Genomic DNA, 24,214 nt, shown 5'->3' on the forward strand with positions numbered 1-24,214 from the left:
AAAAGAGTAAAAGAGTAAAAGAGTAAAAGAGTAAAAGAGTAAAAGAGTAAAAGAGTAAAAGAGTAAAAGAGTAAAAGAGTAAAAGAGTAAAAGAGTAAAAGAGTAAAAGAGTAAAAGAGTAAAAGAGTAAAAGAGTAAAAGAGTAAAAGAGTAAAAGAGTAAAAGAGTAAAAGAGTAAAAGAGTAAAAGAGTAAAAGAGTAAAAGAGTAAAAGAGTAAAAGAGTAAAAGAGTAAAAGAGTAAAAGAGTAAAAGAGTAAAAGAGTAAAAGAGTAAAAGAGTAAAAGAGTAAAAGAGTAAAAGAGTAAAAGAGTAAAAGAGTAAAAGAGTAAAAGAGTAAAAGAGTAAAAGAGTAAAAGAGTAAAAGAGTAAAAGAGTAAAAGAGTAAAAGAGTAAAAGAGTAAAAGAGTAAAAGAGTAAAAGAGTAAAAGAGTAAAAGAGTAAAAGAGTAAAAGAGTAAAAGAGTAAAAGAGTAAAAGAGTAAAAGAGTAAAAGAGTAAAAGAGTAAAAGAGTAAAAGAGTAAAAGAGTAAAAGAGTAAAAGAGTAAAAGAGTAAAAGAGTAAAAGAGTAAAAGAGTAAAAGAGTAAAAGAGTAAAAGAGTAAAAGAGTAAAAGAGTAAAAGAGTAAAAGAGTAAAAGAGTAAAAGAGTAAAAGAGTAAAAGAGTAAAAGAGTAAAAGAGTAAAAGAGTAAAAGAGTAAAAGAGTAAAAGAGTAAAAGAGTAAAAGAGTAAAAGAGTAAAAGAGTAAAAGAGTAAAAGAGTAAAAGAGTAAAAGAGTAAAAGAGTAAAAGAGTAAAAGAGTAAAAGAGTAAAAGAGTAAAAGAGTAAAAGAGTAAAAGAGTAAAAGAGTAAAAGAGTAAAAGAGTAAAAGAGTAAAAGAGTAAAAGAGTAAAAGAGTAAAAGAGTAAAAGAGTAAAAGAGTAAAAGAGTAAAAGAGTAAAAGAGTAAAAGAGTAAAAGAGTAAAAGAGTAAAAGAGTAAAAGAGTAAAAGAGTAAAAGAGTAAAAGAGTAAAAGAGTAAAAGAGTAAAAGAGTAAAAGAGTAAAAGAGTAAAAGAGTAAAAGAGTAAAAGAGTAAAAGAGTAAAAGAGTAAAAGAGTAAAAGAGTAAAAGAGTAAAAGAGTAAAAGAGTAAAAGAGTAAAAGAGTAAAAGAGTAAAAGAGTAAAAGAGTAAAAGAGTAAAAGAGTAAAAGAGTAAAAGAGTAAAAGAGTAAAAGAGTAAAAGAGTAAAAGAGTAAAAGAGTAAAAGAGTAAAAGAGTAAAAGAGTAAAAGAGTAAAAGAGTAAAAGAGTAAAAGAGTAAAAGAGTAAAAGAGTAAAAGAGTAAAAGAGTAAAAGAGTAAAAGAGTAAAAGAGTAAAAGAGTAAAAGAGTAAAAGAGTAAAAGAGTAAAAGAGTAAAAGAGTAAAAGAGTAAAAGAGTAAAAGAGTAAAAGAGTAAAAGAGTAAAAGAGTAAAAGAGTAAAAGAGTAAAAGAGTAAAAGAGTAAAAGAGTAAAAGAGTAAAAGAGTAAAAGAGTAAAAGAGTAAAAGAGTAAAAGAGTAAAAGAGTAAAAGAGTAAAAGAGTAAAAGAGTAAAAGAGTAAAAGAGTAAAAGAGTAAAAGAGTAAAAGAGTAAAAGAGTAAAAGAGTAAAAGAGTAAAAGAGTAAAAGAGTAAAAGAGTAAAAGAGTAAAAGAGTAAAAGAGTAAAAGAGTAAAAGAGTAAAAGAGTAAAAGAGTAAAAGAGTAAAAGAGTAAAAGAGTAAAAGAGTAAAAGAGTAAAAGAGTAAAAGAGTAAAAGAGTAAAAGAGTAAAAGAGTAAAAGAGTAAAAGAGTAAAAGAGTAAAAGAGTAAAAGAGTAAAAGAGTAAAAGAGTAAAAGAGTAAAAGAGTAAAAGAGTAAAAGAGTAAAAGAGTAAAAGAGTAAAAGAGTAAAAGAGTAAAAGAGTAAAAGAGTAAAAGAGTAAAAGAGTAAAAGAGTAAAAGAGTAAAAGAGTAAAAGAGTAAAAGAGTAAAAGAGTAAAACAGTAAAAGAGTAAAAGAGTAAAAGATTGAAAGAGTAAAAGAGTTAGAGAATAAGAGAGTATAAGATCAAGACAATAAAATAGTAAGGGAGTATGCAAGTTCAATATTCCTGAAGTTTTCGATACTACACAAAACTATAATCCATAATCAAACCAATAATTTTCAGCTACATACACTTCATTAGATGGACAGCTTTTCACCACCTATGTTACACAATCCCTTTGAAGCTTTTCCTCCGTTTCACAAAAAAAAACATTCGCCAATGTCAGTAATACTCATCCGTCTTTCTTTCTTCCTCTTTCATTGCAGATACGACTACGAGACTTTATTACAAAATTCAACATTTTGCCTTGTGCCGAGAGGACGCCGTCTAGGATCGTTTAGGTAAATATTTGTTCATCCGTCCCCGTTGTCCCGACCAGTCCACAGCCCCGGCGGGTGAATCGGCAGCAGACTGTAAAGTAGCGAAACGGTCGCTTGTCAGATCCTTGCATGCCTATCTCGCCGGGACCGAAATTATGTGATATTTCATGAATATTTGATGCCTTCGGATAGAAGTGGGACCACGTGGGTTGAGAAAGAGGGTGGGGGGGGGGTGTTGGTTGAGATCACGGGCAAATCGGGAAGCTGGCTCACGAATGGGGAATCCTGGCTGGGATGGTCGTCCTTTGTATCATTATGAGTGCACAGTGTACACGTGATGGTAGCACACCGGTTGGGATTGGCCGCGTGGTTTCTGTCGGTCGAAAAGCGTATCATTTTGCCCGGAGCTTTGATGTTGGATGCTCGGTGGTGGTGGTGGTGGGAGCTTTGAAATTGAAGCTAGAAATATTTGATTATGCAGAAATTTATAATTACTCTTATTTTTGGCGTCGAGTTGAACAATTCGTGTACCCTCGTGCCTGCACCATTTCGGTTAGTGGTATTTCCGCTTAGAAAGCTGTCCGGTCGGGAAAGTAATTAGTTTAGATCAAACAGGTTAGATATTTTCCGAGTTGTGTTAATTTAAAGATACTAGGCGGAAGTCGATGCAATACTTCCAACTAGTTAAATATTTGCAAGTTGAAGATGTACAAACCGTGGAAAGGAAATTCATAGAATCTCAAAATTTAAAGCGCAAATTGTGTGCTTTCCCTTCAATTAATTGGTTCATTTACTTATATCTGGTGATATGTAAAATTTGTGCAAGACTGCCCGATTTAACCGGACAGTCTTGAAAGAACCTTGGTACAAATCATGCAGCGGCTGTCAGCCTAAGATGTCGCAGAAGAATATGCCTAAAACCTTGACGGACGAAGCGACTAGGGACAGTCTGAACGCAGTCAGGTGGCAGTTCATTGAGGCAATTAGTTCAACAGTTTGATGTAGAGTTCTCAGCAGAGACAGACGAGAAAAACCAGGCTAGAACCCGTTTGTTTGCAGCAGCTATATGGCGGAGTAGGGGAGCGTGAGAAGAAATGTTTTTAGATGGGTTGGATGGCCTCATATGCTATATCTAAAACATGGACCACAAAATCGAGTGAAATAATTTACGATGCCTAATGATCATCAACGTCGTATATTACAATGCACTCTCCCGTATTCTGTTTAGCAATCGACGCCCATTGGCTAAATCTTTTCTCAGTAGATAGCAAAGTAACATTGAGACGAAACAAACTGTTGTAGAAAATAGCTTTCTGACAACACTCATTAAGCTGATTCGCATGATGCTGAATGAGTCACCATCAAGCCTCAAAACAGTCGGAGAGACATGCGACTTGTTTGTGACGTTAGATAGATTGAAGTGAGGTATGTACAGTGTGCTTTAAAATGTTTTATTCAATATAGCGACTGAAAGCGCTGGGCGGGGCATGGTGATAGATCATATGGACTCTCACCACAATAGTCACACTTTTCAGTATTTTCAATACCAGAGCCCAACCAAATCATTATCACTTGCCACACCGTACATTATAACATAAATGTCCTTACAATTGCTTGCATTTATTGCAAATAGGAACATGAATATTGCTGAAACAAACGTAATTATGCAAAGCTGGCCCACCAAAGGTCACACGATACAAGTATGAAGAAACATACAAATTGTAGATGTTGTGTGTGTTTTCTTAAAAAAGAAGAATCTTGCATATATCATAATCTATAACATGAAAAACTTAAACCATTAAAGTTAGATATATGGCATCTTAAGAAATTTCTTTTGTAGTAATCTTTGCTACAACTTTGCCGAAGACACAAACTCTATCTTAATTAGTTCAGAAAATAGATTTCGTATATCACTTATAGGCGAATTAATCAATACACAATATATTCCGGTAGATGCGCAATCCAAAAGGCAAGAATTTCTCTGAACAAACTGTACTTCTAAAGTTAACGGTGTAGACGCAATTTTGAGCACGAAAACGACGTTTTGAAACACTGTGCTGCGGTGTAACCCCTTAAACATAGGAGATGTATGCATTGTTTTACAAGCCATAGCGCCTTACAATTTTGCAGCTGTGCTCTTTACCGTCCGGGATTGCCATTTAAAATCTTCGCTCACATGAGCAAGGGGCCCTTTTAACAAACCACTCGAATCGGTGAACACACCGTCGATCTCAACTTTGTGAGTAGGCATATAAACGCGTTAATCCTTCATAAAAGATTTGTTGCCAGTAACGTCATTTGTTTACTTTAGACAAAATATTACAATCCTGAGTATATTTGTGCGGACCTTCGAGATATCTGTTGCGGCTGAATATTTCTGCGTCCGTTCTCTCGAAATCTTTTGAATACTTAGTGGATTATCTTTGACCGGGAAAAGGATCAGATATCTTACCGGTTCAATGTGTATAAATTTAAACGAAAATTCGGAGCCTTAGATAACGCAACTTGTTCGACATCCATTATACCATTAGTTAGTCTCTTCAGGAGAGTATATTTATACACGGATCGATAGTTAAGCGAAAATGCGAAGAAGGAGGCAGAAATTTCGGGAGATACAATAAATCCAAAGACAAGAGAGAGAGAGAGAGAGGTTAAAAAAATGTTGTCACTTATTTTCAGTGTATGTTTGATTGGATACTACCGATTTTCTTACCCACTGACACGAAGTATATGAAAAAAACCCTCTAATTCACATGTTAACGCATAATAATGTTGGTCAGAAGTAAATAAAGAGCACAGCTGCAAAATTGTAAGGCGCTATGGCTCGTAAAACACTGCATACATCTCCTATATTTAAGGGGTTACACCGCAGCACAGTGTTTCAAAACATCGTTTTCGTGCTCTAAATTGCGTCTACACCGTTAACTTTAGAAGTACAGTTTGTTCAGAGAAATTCTTGCCTTTTGGATTGCGCATCTACCGGAATATATTGTGTATTGATTAATTCGCCTATAAGTGATATACGAAATCTATTTTCTGAACTAATTAAGATAGAGTTTGTGTCTTCGGCAAAGTTGTAGCAAAGATTACTACAAAAGAAATTTCTTAAGATGCCATATATCTAACTTTAATGGTTTAAGTTTTTCATGTTATAGAATATGATATATGCAAGATCCTTCTTTTTGCCTTTCTCATATAGAAAGGTTATGCAATCACTCTGCAAAACGTCAACCTAATCCCGGCCCGGAGGGCCGATTGTCATATCCCATTCGATTCAGTTCGTCGAGATCGGAAAAGTCTGTATGTGTGTGTATGTGTGTGTATGTGTGTATGTATGTGCGTATGTATTAAATAATGTCACTCATTTTTCTCCGAGATGGCTGGACCGATTTGCCCAAACTTAGTCTCAAATGAAAGGTGCATCATCCTTTCCATCGGCTGCTATTGAATTTTGGATCGATCGGAATTCTGGTTCCGGAATTACGGGTTTTAGCATCAAAAATAAAAATAGAATTTTTATTTTTGATGCTAAATGTGTTCAAGGTGCATGAAACGTCGAGATTTGATGCAAACTCGAAAAAATTTGACGACGATTCACTTTTTTGGATTTTGGCACATTTTTGCCTTTCTCATATAGAAATAGAAAAGTTATGCAATCACTCTGAAAAACGTCAACCTAATCCCGGCCCGGAGGGCCGAGTGTCATATCCCATTCGATTCAGTTCATCGAGATCGGAAAAAGTCTGTATGTGTGTGTGTATGTATGTGTGTATGTGTGTGTATGTGTGTGTGTATGTATGTGCGTATGTGTCAAATAATGTCACTCATTTTTCTCAGAGATGGCTGGACCGATTTGCCCAAACTTAGTCTCAAATGAAAGGTGCAATCTTCCCATCGGCTACTATTGAATTTTGGATCGATCGAAATTCTGGTTCCGGAATTACGGGTTTCAGAGTGCGGCCACACAGAAATTTCTCATATAAACTATAGGAAAAATTAAAAATAGAATTTTTATTTTTGATGCTAAATATGTTCAAGGTGCATGAAACGTCGAGATTTGATGCAAACTCGAAAAAAATTTGACGACGATTCACTTTTTTGGATTTTGGCACATTTTTGCCTTTCTCATATAGAAAGGTTATGCAATCACTCTGAAAAAGGTCAACCTAATTTTTTTTTCGACTCGCATAAGGTTTCTTGATTTTAACAGGGGCGTAGTTGATGGTTTACGGAGAGGGGTTACACCCCCCCCCCTCTACTGTTCACTCCCCTCCTTTAAAAATCTCCTTAAATCACCCCTCAGACCACCGCCCCATCCAGCCCTCATACCCCTACCTTTCAACCCCATCATCTTTAAACCACCACTATATCACAAAGCATACCAATTTAAGCTGGGGAGTCGTTCGTTCATGGGACTTTCGCCCTCCTCACATACCCACCCCCGCATGACAAAATGAGTTAGCAAGCAGATAACATTGATCTAATGCTGATTAGGCTAATGGAGTATGATATTTTTTTGTTTCAAGTGTTTCACCGTCGACAAGTAGCTCATCAAGTTCGTGGCTGGCATGCCATTGTGTAGAAGTGCAAAGTGTACTAAGAATGTAATGGACATTTCCACAATTATGTTGAACATAAAAAGCCTCCGTGCCATATTTTAGAGAAATGAGAAAGGCACAATTGCACCGCTAGGTGGATTAAAACAGGTTTTTAAGAAAACACATCACAACATCTACAATTTTGAACCTGCGTTAAAAAAAAATCCGTGCACGCGTTCAAACTCAAGCATGCTTCGTCTCGATGTACAGGTTCGCGCCGAACATCGAACCCAAACGAACGATGTACGAACTCTAGTTGAAACATCCGTGTACGTACAACGGGTGCGTACACGAGAACGATTCGCACAAGGCAAAAAGAGCCAACGCTAGTGATGATGAGAGTGAGAAAGAGAAAACTAGTGCCTCGAACCTAAGTGTACGTACATGGGGTTCGGTTGTACAGGTGAACATGTGCAAGTGTTTTGGTACGAAATAGTGTGTTTGAGTTCGTACACGAAGTGTGGGTGTAACCAGAGCACAGAACCAGAGCGAATATTGTGTTTAATGTTCATTTGGGAAGACTGGTTCTTGTAATATTTCACAAAGTTGTTTGCGTATGCGAAATCACATATTTCTGCGGAACAATGTACCTTCCTATCTGTTGGATTTAGAAAGGTATTCCTAATTTTGCGATATTTTCAGGTTAACTTTTAATTTTTCATTCTGTATACTCATTTTTCAGTTTATTCATTTTATGGATTTTATTTGTTTTGTTTATTGTATTCATATTGAATAATTTTAAATTTTAAATATAGAACTATTATATTAATTATTTATTTCATTCGTTGCATTTTTTGGACTATGTTGACAGTTTTTGCTAAAAATATAAACAAAAGTCGCACTCACACGTGTCATAGGTGTGTATTGATGACAAAATTTGTATGACGTGTCATAATTGGGCATGAAAATTTTCTATACAAATAAATCAACAATTTTTAACTTTTATTCATATCTTCAGCTTAATTCAATCTTTAAACAATCGGTGAGTTATATTTTAAAGGAAATTGGTCAAGGAATTTAGCAAAATGGTATTTTTTGTTTACAGTGTTGTTTTTCCAACTTAAAGGACAAACTGCATTTTTCGCGCAATACATGAACTTTTGTTTTTTAAAATCATTATACCTTGTGTTCCTCATACATTTTTAAACAGAAAATCATTTGAAACTTCAATATAACTTGAGCCAATTCCAAGATACAGCGATTTAAATAAAAAAAAACTCACAATTTCTCATCACGTTTCTCGCTATATCTCAGTAACCAAGCAGAATTTCAAAATTCTGAAAACGCCATTTTGTAGAGATTTTTCAAACAAGTAATGTAGCATATCTAACTCAGTATACCCCAGAATGGCGTTTGTCATAAGATAGCACAACGGCGACGAATTGTCAGTATTTTGCAATGAAAATTTAGAAAAATGTCGCTTTATTGTACCATAAAACAAAATATTTGCAGACGTTCTACACAATAGCATACACACGCTCGAGCCGTTCGTGACACTATAAACCCGGTCGACAACGCGATCACTCTCGCACAATTACTCCCACGAGCTCACAATCATATAAACGTCATAGCGATTAAGTCAACCTCGTAGCACGAATTTATAAACGCGGTATCATGTGCCAACATACAAACGCCCGCTCTCGCGCGACCAAGAATCATACACGTTCGTAAGCTCCCACTCTAAAATGCAGAACTTATTGGGTTGAAAGAGCTCAATTTCTTGCGTCATCTGAATCTTATACTCATAATTAATTATTAGAATGAAACACACGAAGTTATACACAGGCTAGCATACACGACATAAAATCGGCCACGTGATGTAACACAGAAACGCTTGTGCCTTTCGCTATAATGCAAATTTTATCACACATGAGAACATGCAATCGAGATCATGACGTCACACCTATGTCCACGATCTCACGGAGATAAAAGCGCCCACGAACAGTGGTTTTTTTTGCCAAAATCGTGCGATCTATTAATTACGCATAAATCGTTAAATTTGGATTAATGACGTCTTCGGAGGAATTCGTCGCCACTATAAGTCCTTTCATATGGTGTTATTTTGATAATTTATCTCCCTAAAAGTGAGATATATTTAACAACTTTCTTAAAAGCGCATATATTAAAATTATGTCTTCGGCAAAGTTGTAGAGCAAGCCTTTGCCCACAACGTTTCTGAAGACACAAAGTCTTCATCTTTAATATCTTCGACATTATTGCTGGTTGTTCGTGGGTAATCCCTTCAAAGCCAATTCATTAATATAACTTTCAAAATAACATTCTCACAAGTTCGATATGCTCAGTAAAAAGCTTTGAATTATCAAAATGAAATACTTGCTATATTACAACAATGACTTATCTCGTGTATTTTCAAAGTAATAGGGCATATTTTGAAAAATGAAGAGTTTCAAATGGTGATTGCTTGTTAACGGGAAAACGGCTGGGTTCACATGGACAGTGTTTTCGGACTACTCGTAAAAATTACAAGGTTTGCAGGTTACATGCTGCTATGAATTCCGTGATTAATAACAAAATGTGGCATGTTGTGACATTTGTAACATGGAGAGAGGTAGGAGGTAGTAGGCATCCTTTCATTCTCACTATTCCACTTGTTAAATTTTTCTTCCGCTTTTGTCAACAACTACGATTTATTAATATTTTTTTTCCTCTGCTCGATAGACAAAATTGATTCGTTTACAGATTTCGCATTCGTCTTCACTTTCAATTTTGTAGAAAGCATTTACTGGACCTAACGCTCAAACCTCATCCAGCAGGGAGAAGGGTTCTAACGGTTCGGTCTCAGTTCAGTTTACCGCTTATTTTATGTTCGGTGTTATTGTTACTACTTTCTGTCATTTTAGTAGCTCGAATGAGTGCGGTTATTCGCTTAAGGAGGTGGCCTGCTTAAAAAGCAAAACAGAAGCTATTTTAGATTTTTTTTAAGTGAAAGAAACATATTCAAATAGCTCTCTGTGTAAAACTATTACAATATGGTCGACTTATGGGTCAATTAGTGGAGCGCCTCGTCTCTGTAGTCCCCCATTGGCGTGCGCTCGGATCTATGTTCGACATTCCTATGACAAATTTTGTACCTGCTTCCAAGGTTGCTGATTCTCACAATGAGACATCCCTCAGATTATATACATTTCATCAAAGACATGCTTGTGCTATGCGAAACTGCTTTCCGTTCGTTCTCGAAGGGAAGTGAATACGAGAGAATTGTTGCTTTTCGTGTTTATGCTTCTTCCACACTTTCGTTCGCCATTCGGTGAATAACGCACCTTGGCTAACCGAACACACGTCACTCGTTCTCTTTTAGCGTCGGGCCACGAGTTTGGATCGGTTCACTCGGCAAGAAAGTTTTTCGCTTGCGACATATGCTCAGCTTAACCCAAACCATCCACTCGCGATGAACGCTCGAGACGATGCTTTCTTCGGTGAGCTGATGCAGCTAACTGCGAGCAATGGGTTTTCTGTTTCTGACTATTATCGTTACAGTTGAAACCTGGAAAATCCAACCAACGACAGTCGTTTTTTTTCTGTTGTTTAGTACTAATCAATGATGTCGGGAGCAGTGCGCTGCATAGCGCATCATTGTACGAATACAGCGCACTACTTCCGACGTGATTCCATTGTTTAGAACCAGAGAAAATACGAGTGTCGCTGGTTGGATTTTCCAGTTTCAACTGTAACCAGAATATTGAACTTACGATTCATGTGCACCGGGGGAGTTTCGTGCATAGATTTTGCCCTTTCCAGCCTATTATAATTATTAGCTGTCAAGAAAATTATGATGTTAGGTATAACCTGTGCACTTTTTTATGAGAGCTGCGTCTCATCATCTTTATGGCCGAGGCAAGGATTATAAATTACACTAATAATTATTTGAGTTCTTCGTATAAATTTTGCATTGTATATTGATGCATAATGCCAACAGCTCGAACAGGCTACTTACCAGTTCGTTTCGCTGTGCAGCATGGCACGTGCTTTTTTATTTATCTTATTTATATTATCTCCCTCTGTAATCAAGAATTAAACGTGCCGCAATGAATATCTATGATTGTAAAATCTTATAAATACATCTAGGAACGGCTAAAAAATGCGCCACAATTGAGGGCACTGAAGATTTGTGGTAAGGAAAATAAAAGTTTACCATAAGCAGGAGGAATCTAAGGTTACTCGAATGAGCGTTAGGATTCGATGAAAAATGGTATGTTTTTAGGAATTATTTCTAGTTATACAGAAAGTGTTAGTATATTCGATTGTTTTTTATATGATTTTGCTACATTTGATCGACATTTTGTAAGATTTTTATTGTAAAATATTGTAAATTTAGCAAGTGACATTCCTTTATGGAGGCGCCACAAAAAAGTTTGCGCTGTACATCATGATTTTTAATCTACTAGACCAACCGTTTGGAAATTTTGCGCAGTGCTTTTTCATGTATTTCTCCAGGTATCTACCTGAGTCACTTTTTATATGGATAGGCGATTTAGCTAAATGTGTCAACGTTATGGATATAAAATGGAAAATTTTGAATTAACGTGTTAAAACTACGTAGAATTTTTCTTTTTTCGAGATGTTACATTTTTGTATAACAGCTGGAAGCCGAAAAAACACTCAATTTGTTATTGATGTAAAAATAATATAATAATTGAAAATGAATGCTCTAGTAGTTACCTGGGAAACGATGTGAAATCTCTGCGAAATTTCAAAACAGTTGGCCCAGAGGATTTTGATTTATGATGTATACCACGTATTTGGACCGCACGCGCACGAAATATTCACTATCGCTGGCTCAATTTTGAAATTTTGTGGTGACATTTTGCGAATAAATTCATGTAAGAAATTATTATATAAACATTAACTGAATGAACAAACACTCTCTATATCGCCACAAAATTATAATACAGTTTCGTGGCCAAAAACATTATCAAACCCTACAAAACCCTTGAAATTTATCCCTTGAAGGTTAATGTTGAATGCGTATGACACTGGACATCTGTTCTGTTCTGTTTTGTTCCCACCCTTACACAGCCAGTATTGAAAACCATCCTGAAAAACACTGAACTTATTCTGTAGTTTTTTATATTGTAACGACATATAATTAGCAAGGGACTGGAAGCTGAAGTATTTTTCAAATATTAGAAGCCATAGTACTCAAGGAAGAGCAAGTTCAAATACTTGTAAGAAAGTTTAGAATCCACGCTTTTAGGGTCAATGAGCAAGCTTAGAGTTTCCCGGCTACTTAACTCTTTGTCTTCTGCAACGCAGAAGTCAGGATCTTTTGGCATTAAATGCGAATCACCTGAGTCTGCGGCATGTCCGGACAAGCGTAAAGTCAATTTAATGACTTATGCTGTCGGAACCGACAAAAAGTTAAGCCACGGAAAACTTCCACCCTATTCTGTAGTGTTATTCTTGTCAATACTAATATTAGAAGAATATTTTCATATGTAGCAAATATTAAAACGGCCATCCCTACTGTGCAGAGTTGGGTTTGAAGATGTTTCAAAATTAGATAGCGATTGAATTATCCATTCAATGAAAAATTTAATGAACGAATTGTTTTGAATCTTAGAGGAGGAAAAAACGACCGACCGTTTCAGTTTTAGGGGCATATAATAAATCGTTGGGAGTGACTTGGCTAAGAAGGTTAATGTCACTCCTTTGGTCAATTGGGACGGGACAAAAGTATTTTCACATTGCCCTGGCTAATAAGCCTAGATTTTAGCGCCTTTATTCGCTCTTCAATGCGTATGACTCTGGATATCAGAACAAAAAATAAACTAATGTACCATTTTCCATAATTCATTTATTAGTAAATAAAAGATGTAGATTAAACAAGTTCTGTCATCAATCTAACAAAGATCGAAGAATTTCTAGCTATACAGTGTGTCATTTTTCTAACTCTGCTTCGAGCACCATGATGACTTCGGGCCACAAAACTTTATTCATTTTGAGGAGCATGATATCTTTTATCATTTTGTCCCCAAGCCGCGTTCTTGAATCTGTAATTAGGAGTTTCAACTGACTAAATAATCTTTCTACAGTAACTTGTGTAGAGGGAATCGAAAGCAGTGCCATGGCAATGCGGTACAAGCGAGGATTGGAAACTTTTCGCTGTTTCCAATATTTGAATATATCGAAATAATCAGATGTTGGGGAATGTGCACTAGTTGATGGTAGTGCAAGGGCATTAGTGACTTCTTTTGCTGAAAATGCAGTGATGGGAACCTTCGGGCGAGTTTCCAATTTGATTATCTCCGTTATGAAGGAATCTGAACTGTTTGTTGATGGACTCAGAGTGACAGTTTCTTCCTGAAATAAGTTCGTGAGATACTCCTCAACGAAGTCATCAGAAGTCTTTTCATCATTCCGGTCACTGCATTTTTCTTCATTTAGGCCTGCAAGGTCGTTCAGTCGAATATTGAACGACATGAGGTATTTCTGAAACCAAAAAAAAAACAATTTTAAAATATCTCCAAATATGCGCAGCGTTCGTTAGAACCAACCTGTATTTCGATTTTTTCATCGGCACTGAGACGATTCGACCCAAGGAAATTGAATCTAGGGTCAATGTATAAACATGCTTTAAAAGGCATGCTGGTACGTAGTATCTTCGATCGTTTGTCCATAGCAACGAGCAATTTTCTGGCTAAGACATTGTTTTGCGATTGATTGACTGCGTTCAACTGTGCTTGGCACAGTAGCCAATCTGCGTAGAATTGCGATACTGGCACATGATCTTTCTGCGATCTCAATGTTAGGTAGAACAACGGCTCAAAGGCATCACAAAACTTATTTATGAAAGACCATTGCCGAGAGAAATCTGAAAAATAATTTATATATTAGTTATACGATACATACTGCTTGAAAAACTAAATAACTAAAATTGTTGATGTACAACCATTTCGATTCTTTACCTTAATCTTAGAAAAATACAAATTCTTACCAATATCCGGATCATTGGTTTGAAGAAGCGCCAAAAATGGTGTACCTTCTAGTTCCTTGAGGTATCGCAGTAATATGTACCATATATTCCACCTTGTTTCACAAACCTTCGGTGGTAGAGCAGTTTTATGGAACATGAACATTTGGCGATTGGCTTTCTTGTGCATTCTGAGGCATTTTTTGTTGATGTTCGAGAGGCGAGTTTTGTACTCTCGCAAGACGTCCCATACAGCCAATTGAGCTGTATGGGCTCCACATCTTACACTTTCCAGGATGTCGATGTTAATCATCTTATCATCTTCGCCATCTTCAAACAGTTCATCGTCGTATTCGGTTCGAGATAAATCTTCAACGAAGTCGTCATTTTCAGGTACCATCTGTAATTCGCATTCTAAAATGTCTTCCTCATCTCTAACAAAGGTTTCAGTCAGTTCCGGTGTTTCGATATTCTCCGAATCACAAGAGTTCGCAACAAGTGAATATTCTTTGCGAAGAATACTACCGAGGGAGCCCTCTAGGGTATCTCCCAACAGTCGTTTCATGTACCGAACTGCGGCCAATATATTTTGACCATTGTCGCTGGTGATAGCCACAATTTGCGAATATTCAATCCCAAAAACCTTGATCTCATCCATAATTACTCGTTGTAGATTCTCTTGCGTCTGTCTTTCAGGCATTTCGTGAGCAGCTGAATTAAAATAAATTGAAACATGATTTTAATACTGATTAAAGTCTTAAGGCGTAAACACAATAAGCTGCGTTGCGGCAAATGCGGCAAGGACTAAAGTCGCTGCCGCAGTGAATGCGGCAAGAAGATATTTAGTAATTGCTCAACCACAAACTTTGAAGCTACAGCGATGGTTTATACATTATTATACATCAATAGATTGCAAATAATATAGACTACATGTTTTTTTTTTGTTTTTATTAACGACATTTAAACCAAAAGGGTGCATTCATTTCGGGAATATAGACTACAGTTTATAAATGAAAGTCTTGTGAAATTCATTTAAAGTACTAAACAAACTACGCAGAGAAATTCAGCAATTTCATTTATTCAGTCAATATTTATATTTAAATCGATGGCATACACATTTTTCTACATCAAACAATGACAATGGATGCAGGTAAAAGTTTCTGATTTTTTTTCGTTAAAAATTCATTGGATGTTATATTGTAGAATTGCAGAATAAATGAGATTTCTCACACTGAAAATATTGTTCCAGTAAATCTCTAAACATGACTGCTCTTAAAACTATTGTTTGCTCAAATAGTACTGGTAAGAAAAAATATTTCCAACAAACCCAGACGACAGTTAAAAATGTTACGATTGGCTGTATGAATACATTAACCATATTCAGTGTTCAAGTAAAGAAAAACTTGTAGTTAAAATGATCCTTTCATCCTTTTCAATTTTACTACACATCAACACAATAATATTTTTTTACTATGACTAAGGTAAGATTGAAATTATAATTTCCACAATTTTCAACTAATCAACTATGGTAGAAAGTTAATAACTTCAAATTTTAGACATCTTAGAAAAGGTTTGTGCCAAAATGGTAGATGATGAATTTGAGAACAAGCATATTTTAACAAAAAGCGAAATGAAAATCCATCTAAAAATTAATATTTCGAAATCAGGCTTACAAATTCTTTAGAATTTATTTACTTTCGTCATCTATACCTGCAAGTTTTGTGGTATTTGACATTTCAAGCATTTCTATTGGTATGTGAGGTTCTTATGGACGATTCAGGAGATTCCAGAACCAGTTTTCCGGGACACCCCATGGGCCGCAGATGCTTCTGTCAAACGGAATTTATTCACGGGTATATCTTAACGTTTCTTCGGAAAATGAAATAAACATAAATGTATATAAAATGACGTTTACAATAATGAAATCACAAAGAACCACTATTATAAAAAACTACAATCGATAAAAATGAATATAAAAATTGTATAAGACACCAAATGGATCTCAACGTCCGTCGTGATTCCATACATGGAATAATACCATACATCGTAAATCAAGATTTTCAAAAATTACTGATTATAGTAAGAAATACCACGTGCGTTCAAAAACGGGCATGTTATATAGTAAACACCAATAAAAAATTTCATTAAAGTTACCATGGAACATTGATATGATACACCATTTTCTGTCTAAAAAGAATATTTGTTGTACAAAATTTATATGGTGCATTATATTACATTTAACCCTTAAAATAGTAACATCTATCATACTTGTTTTTTCAATGTTCTATTTTGATATTTCTATGAGATTTTGGTGTGTGTATTTCTAATGAATTTCAAGCATATTCGTAAACTGAAGCCTACATAATTTGGAAACGTCTGTTGTACAAAAATGTATATGTTATTGCTTTGAATTTAAAGTTATTAGCTGAACAACATATATTTCTGAAATTCTACGATTCCTATCATTTGTTGGAAAAGATACAATAAATTTCAAAAGAGTTTCCCTTAATAATTGTAGCCTACATAAATTGCAATGGTTCGAAGTACAAAAATATGTATGTCATCGCATTGAATTCAAAATAAGTGAAATTTCTGAATTTCTTCATATTTCTATTTTTTAAGCATTTCCAATGACTTTCAAAAAATATTTTACCACGAATAGTAGCCTACATTAATTGCAACAGAATAATCTCTGAAAATAATGTGCCTTCCTCTTGAATTCCCAGTTATACGATAAATAAATCCACGCACGTCTGCCGAACGCGCTTGCCGCATTCTTGTTGAGAAATTTTAAACCCTGCAGCCGCCGCAACGAGCCGCATCACAGTCGTTGTGGGTACACGCATCCAATCGAAATGGTTTAAACAAAATTGCCGCGCCGTATCGTGCCGCACCGCATTGATTATGTTCGGGCCTTTACACGGAAGTGATTTGCGCCACCAGTGGTAATTGAGCCATTGAACAATGTTCTGAAGTTAAACATCACAATATGCAAGGTGTTTCTTTCAGCATTGCAAACCTTTGGGAGATGAAAAAGTATTATATTTTGTGGAAAAACTTCACCATTACTATTAACCATCAAACGTTAAAGGGTTATTAGACTTTACCTGTTATTTTCTTATACAAACGGAAATACGAAACGAAAGATGATGATGATGTGAATTGAGAACTTTCGCTTCGTATTTCCGTTTTTCTTAAAAAAAACCTGCACAAAAAGTTCAACAAATATACTATTTTCAATATATAGATACATAAAAAGCTGGTGGTTGGTCCGTTGGTGTTATTATTCCATATATTTAATTACATAATATGATAAATTTTACTTACCTAAATGCATTATCTGTACAATGCCGTCGTCATCCGTAAAAGTCAAGTTTATGCCAAAAATCGACTTCGAATGCCGGGTTGCTGCATCTACTTTAAGGCAAATTGGCTTTTGGTAAAACTTACCGGCCATTGTATGCCGCATAATGTCAGCAGCACGGTGAATGAGGGTTGGAAGTGTGTTCCTTGAAATTTTTAAATCGCATGCATTCCACAAAGGACCCAATAGCAACTGAACACCTTCCCATTCCGGGAATCGAATCGAGAGGTTGTTCTCTGTTATCATTTGCAATGTGCCTAAAAGCACATTACTTCTGAAATTTTTTTGTTCGTATACACATTTCCTTTCAGCATCGATATCCGCGAGACATCTATATTTTTTGCCTCCAGCGGAATCGTTCACTTCTTTCACTGCATCACTTATTTTTCTCTTCAAACTTCCGCGTACGTTCGCATTCATGCTTGCATCTGGTTTCACTCGCGGCGAGTCTTACAATGACTCGTCTTGAGTCGTCATTGGCAGGTGCACTCGTCTATGATTCCACCAGTTCGTAAAAATACAAGAGAGTGGAATAGGAACGAATGGAAGACGGCACGAACAGCAAGAACGCTCATCGTACACAGGTCGCTCACGGCCGCTCGTATTAAGCATAGCGGTTGCTTCATTCGCAGTGCATGTTTTGCTCCCTTCGTTCTCAGATTATTCGAAGGTGGTGAATGTTTTTGAGTCCAACGACGCGAATAACAGCAACCTTGCCTGCTTCAAAGCAGGCAAATGCTACTGGGCCTTGTACCATGAAGTACTGAACCTACGAACCAACAAAAGAAGTCGAGATTAATGGTGCAGTTACCAATTAAAATCTAAATTCCGCGAATCTATTGATGCCGCGGGTGAGCTATTTTAAGGAGCCCATGTTTCATCCAGACTGATGAGGAATGTATTTTTTTTAATCATTTCGTTTGTTTGATAGGTACATTTGCGTTAGCTTGGCGGTGTCAATTTCTATTTTTTACATTTTAAATACCTTAAAGCTAGGTAATTACAATTTTGAAAAAGTTTTCAATGTTAGATCTGAGCGGAAGTGGCATTCCACACGACCACGTTTATTCGTGCCCTAGGATCTCTGTTCGTCATGGGCTTGATTGCGTATCTTCGAATATAGCTTGAATATACTTCTGAGTTTATTGTGGTATACTCATAAAGTATTTATCTACCCATATAAGTACAAAAAGTACAAAAATCTATGTAACCCTAGTCACACCCTTAAGGGGAACCACCATTTTACCAGCAAATTATATTTTTTATTTCGAAATAAAATAAAACACCGTTTCCTAATGATTGGTTTAATAACATTTTTCTGGTTTATGACTAAACAGCTTGGCACGACAGAAAAAAAATCAAATTTATGTCTAACCGAAAACCACTCGATATGTATAACTCCAGTGCATCATTTCTCTTCGGTTTGACCGTAAAAAAGAAATAATAGTTTATCGCTCTCTCTACATATTCATTTTTTTGGTCTTCTCCTTCCAGGTTCCTCGAGGCGCTTCAGGCAGGTTGTATACCGGTGCTACTGTCCAACTCGTGGGTGTTACCGTTTCAGTCGAAAATCGACTGGAAACAGGCAGCGATCTGGGCCGATGAAAGACTGTTACTGCAGGTAAGAATGTTCCACTCCGGTTTTATTTTGCATGTCATCAAACTGTCCTTGCTGTATTTTTATATGGTTGGATATAAAAAGCCCCTGGCGGCAGGTAGCCGGAAAAAGGGGTCAACTACAGCGACATCCGGGAAGGTTTGGAGTGGAAATTTTGGTAGCGCGATACAGAGAAATACGGAAGAGTGAAGCAAATAATAATATCACATGAGCTGCTCGAAATCGGTTGGCATTTTTTTAACGATGCATCCCACTTCAAAGCGCTTGAAAGGATGTGTAAAGGGTTCGAATAAACAAGGCTATTCACAGATTTCGCCGTAATCAATATTCGGTTTGAGTTGGAATGTGGTAAATGGGATTGCTTCCGAATAAATTAATATTGAAATGGGTACTGAACGTTGAAGGATAATCACATCGTCGGGATAGTGAAAATTATCGTAATCAATCAATACGAGTTGTGGTCACGGTCAGAAGTTGATATCTCTAGTATTTATTGGTGTTTACGTATGAGTAATTTACCTCTAGACAAAGTTGCATTCAGGCACCTTGTGGCAGCATCAACCAGAATTTATTTTAATGCTGGCAGGTCTTAAAAATGAGATTGGTGTGGATCATAATCATCTTGGTTTGGATGCCTTACGACGCTAGAGGATATGTTAAAAAATACATTATTTTATTAAATAAAAATATTTTATTATTTTTATCTAGTGAATGCCTCCGCATATGGGGATTTCCTGATGGTCGCAACGTTTGACAAATTCAGACTGTACGTTACTTCCGACACTGGAATGAAGAGCTTGATGAAAGCCAAAAACACAGTTATTGGCTCCAGTTCGTTGACAGGTTATCGAGAGAAACATCGTTATGCACTCTCTGGGGCACTGACCGACGTATGCGCAACTGAAACTGTATCAATCGATACTGAAAACTAGAATTAGACTATCATGTCCATATGTGCCTGCCTAGTGCTAGTTGTCCGTTTTATGTTTATAACTGACTCGCACTAGAATACATATCCGTGTTTCAATTTCGTTTCTCTTTGTCTTAAATTTTTCGAACCAGCCAACAAAATCGATACAAGAAACATCGTTGTAGCTCTAATTGCCCTCTAGGGAAAAGTTGAACCTGAAATAGTCCAATAACATTTCGAAATGTAAAGCATTTTGCTGCAAGCCGCTACATTAGTGATTTTTAAGTGACTTTAAATGTTTATGCTACAGACCACGAACTATTATTTCCATTTTTCCAACCGGAAAAATACACAAAGTTCCCCGAGCATGCCTCCGCTGACCTGTAATCAATCGCCACTAACAGCTGCCTCGCAGCGAACCAAAGTGATATCGAATGCCAGCGGGATATATTTACGCAACAAATTCACCGATTTACCAGGAAGATCCACCATAAAACTGCCATTATAGCATCGATTCAATATTTAGTGCCGGTAGCTATTGCTCGTTTGAGTAAATACGGCAACACCAGCAGCCACTGGCATCCCCTAAACGACCTATCCGGGCTGAGCACCGTCAGGTACATTAGGTTCAGCACCGTCACCTAATGGGAAATTAATGGCCGCGTGTCGCTGCCGCCTTCGTCATCGTCGTCGTCGTCGTCGTTCGTTGAGGTGGAAGAACCTTTCTCACAGTGTCAGCGAGAGATTTAGCACACTGCCGTTATTGATTGGAGATTGGCAACACCACCGCCACCGGGAGCTGATTGGCTTCGAGGCAGAAGCTGCAAAACTGCGACTCCTACATTGTTGGCAGAAACAAAAGTGTGATAATCCTTCCTGCTGAAGGTGAGCAGGGCATTACTAGTATTGGAACAGGCTTTCATGCTAATTACAAAATTGGAGAGTTTTTAGTGAAATAGCGGTTTTTGATGACACTGGATCAGTGTTAAAACAATTTTGTTTTAAATTGTGATGCTAAAAACCTTAGGGTTCTAGACAGAATACTGTAGTCTTTGTCAGAAATGAATCTAGTATATAAAAGTCATTCGAAAAAATTTAATCTAAATCCGGAACAGTTAATTAAAACTCCTGGTGGAGAATCCTTACACATTTCAGTTTCTTTACTCTAAAGCAATAAAATGGACCGTTCGTTTTTTTATTTTCTTTCTTCGAAAGCAATACTACCACGCAACCTGATCCGTGGAAGTTGGAACTATTTACGACCGAACGGGAACCGGGACCAATAATTCACTGTCTCTGGCGAAACCGGCTCATTACCTGATGGTCGGCGCTATTTCTTTGTTCCAGTTCTCCCACATATATATATTTCGAAAATCTTCTCCCGTGAAGAAGTTTGCAGTTTGTTGGCGCACAAGAAGAAAAGAAATAAATTTCTCAAACCGGGACAGGAGAACATCCTGTCAGGTGAGGAGATATTCATTGCACACAGAGCTCATTTTTCGGTCCCGCTACTTTCGAGTTTCGAAGAACTATTTTTCGCTGCTTTTGCCATCACTGTTTCCACAAATCAGGAAAAGTGATTAACGGCACCCGTGCGGCTCATTAGGAGAAGGTAGTAGCAGGTCAAGATGCTTGTAGAATTTTCGGTTCGTGAAAAAAGGTTGCACTTTTTCACTGCAGTGAAACTTTTCAATATTTAGTTCCCAACGAAAAATCTGTTAAAGGTACAGCTATCCGTCGAACTACAATGAAAATTATGCATCGAATCCAAGGTTGCACGGACTGTTTTGGTACGGCTTGTTTCATGTAAAAAGAAAGGTAAAAATCGATAGTTTTGAAATTTTCAATGTACCTGAGGGTCCGCCAATGTGGCAAAATGGAAATTTTTAACAACTTTTCAAGAAAGTGTTTTAATCAATAGTCAAGTTAACCATCATCATCATCATCTTAGCCGAACAGACTACAGTACTTCGAATTATGATCGAATGCATTTTAGATTTACAGGTTACTAGATCCTAGGCAGCTAGTCTCCAGTCTATCTCTAGTAACAATTGAGGTTTTATGGTAGTTTTATAGCCATTGATAAAACTAAGATTGCACTTGTAGCGTGCTATAAAACTTCAATTGTTACTTGGGACTCGAACACCCGGCCGTCTGCTCATCTTTCTCGATTGCACACAATCAGCGAGTGCGTAGTCTGCCCCCATGTCGACCTCTTCCAGATTTCATAAATCTCGTACCATACCCCAATGATTTCCAACTCGTAGCTAACACCACTCGAATTGCCTCGATCTTTACTAATTACCATGTCCTTAGTCCTGTCACAGTTTATAATCAGTGCGATTCTCACAAATGCAAAAATGCCTCTTCCACTTCTTTGCGATCAACGTCAATGATGTCGATGTCATTCACGAAACAAATGTTAAACTATAGAGTAGAGAGTGACACGCCTCACTTCAATCTATCTAACGTCACAAATGAGTTGGATGTCTGTTCGGTTATTTGTAACCCAACCACCGTCGCTTAAACAGTTTAAACGGAAAAGTATGTTCCAGTATTATCTGTCAGTTTGTTTCGTTTGGTATTTGCCGATAAACTATTCAGCCAAAGGATGCAGTCTGCTAAACAGAACACGAGAGAAAGTGCCTTGTAGGCGGCGTTTGTGAGCATTATGCCTCGATAGTTATCATACTCGACTTTGCCCTTCTTGAAGAAAGGGCCTATGAATCATTTCTTCTCACACAGTGGATTGCTTTGTACAGCCGTTCGCTCCAGACTTTTAGAAGTTCGACCAAAATTCCGTGCTTCACAACGATCTTACAATTTTTCAGCTTTCAAATAGCCTTTCGCATTTTATCTAGCGTGGAGCGATCGAGACTTGCCCATCATTCCTAATCCTCATTATGTTGGTACACACCTAGAAAAATCATGTGAATTTACGTCTCCTGACCCTGACATATACGAGCATCAAAAATGACTTAGTTTCACGTTTCATTTTGATTTTACATGGTGTTGAATTTCGTAAATCACGTAATTTTACTCCACAATTGGCGTTTATTCTGAATGGCAGAAAATGTAATTTTACATCATTGAGCATGTAAAGTGTATGTTTCATGTAAAATTGAACGGAACATGGTCATGTTCCGTCATTTCGTGAATTGCGGGTTTGTTAAATTGCGTCATGTTTGCAATTACGTCAACGAGAAAATTCATATTTTTTATGGTGTGTACCTTCTCTACTCGTTTGTCCATTCAGTAGCAACTCCAAGTGGTCCTGCTAGACACTCCTGAACGATCTGTCAATATTTTGAAATCCAATATGGTAACTTTCGATAACTACCGAGCACTGAAAACCATTATTAGTGTGGAAAATTGTAGACGTTGGTTTCCGGTTACTACAAAACATAAACACTACATAAATGGTGTAGTGGATAATTTTCAAAGTTTTGTGGTTACTGGAAGCCGATATCTTTCATATCAAAATAGAGCAAATCATCAATTTCCATCATTTACTGAATCCCCCCACCATAATAGCGTCAATCATCAATTTTCGTCATCTACTATCCACCACCTTTTAAATGACATCCTTATTCACGATAGTTTTCAGTGATTTGTGGTATCCAGAAAACGCCATCTTTGATTATAAAATACCTCCAAAAAGCGATGGGAGTTGGGTGGAGAGGGAGGATCGGGAGGTATGGTTAAAAAATACAATTTAAAAAAATGTGTTAACCGGCAACGCAGTGGAACGTAGACGTCCCACCTACTTTTCCTAAGTTTTTATTGGTTTATTGGATTGGATTGCAAATATTTTAAGATGGTTATTGCATTCGCGCATCGAGGAGACCGAGAGGGCTTATGGGCCTCTTTTATGTTTTGTGCTTTTTTCATACGCTGCACCAGTCTAACTAACGATCAACCATTAGCTTGTGCATTGGCGGGTCGACGTGGATTGACTTTTGCCCGGTGATTAATTAAGTGAACATTTTGGCACTTATAAACTCATAAGCCCGGCTCAAGAACAGACCTACAAACACATGTGTTCGCGCGAACATAAGTCGGTCACGCCAGAAAGTTCTTTACCCTTAGTCTTAGTAGCATAGGTTCATGCCTTTAGTTGAACCAATCGAATAAATGACGCCCATACCCACTAAACAATACGTTCCAAAGTTACATACACGCACACGCGACAAACACCTTAAGATACAAACGCTCGAGCTCCTCGTGATAATTCACGTACACCTGCGCCCGCGATCTAACAAACAAGGTAACGCCTCGATGACTAAGCGAACGTTTTGGTACTTATAAATTTTCAAACGCTATCTGAAGAGTGAACCTACCAACGTCCGTGTTTGAATCGGTTACGTCCGGAAGTCCCCACTTCCGGCCATAGCAGCCTAGGTCCATGTCTTCAGTTGGTCCAACAAAAATGAC

The 24,214-nt window shown here is 37.0% G+C and overlaps 1 protein-coding gene across 1 annotated transcript in view; it reads left to right on the top strand.

Annotated features, from left to right (window-relative positions):
• The window catches only part of LOC131688487 (exostosin-1), a 501,100-nt gene that overhangs the window by 429,273 nt on the left and 47,613 nt on the right, over positions 1–24,214 (top strand). Inside the window, exons 3-4 of the mRNA XM_058972773.1 lie at positions 2,306–2,380; positions 18,747–18,873. Coding sequence (XP_058828756.1) covers positions 2,306–2,380; positions 18,747–18,873 — 202 coding nt within the window. The remainder of the gene's footprint in view (positions 1–2,305; positions 2,381–18,746; positions 18,874–24,214) is intronic.

This window comes from Topomyia yanbarensis, chromosome 3 (assembly GCF_030247195.1).
Source record: "Topomyia yanbarensis strain Yona2022 chromosome 3, ASM3024719v1, whole genome shotgun sequence".
Classification (NCBI taxonomy): domain Eukaryota; kingdom Metazoa; phylum Arthropoda; class Insecta; order Diptera; family Culicidae; genus Topomyia; species Topomyia yanbarensis.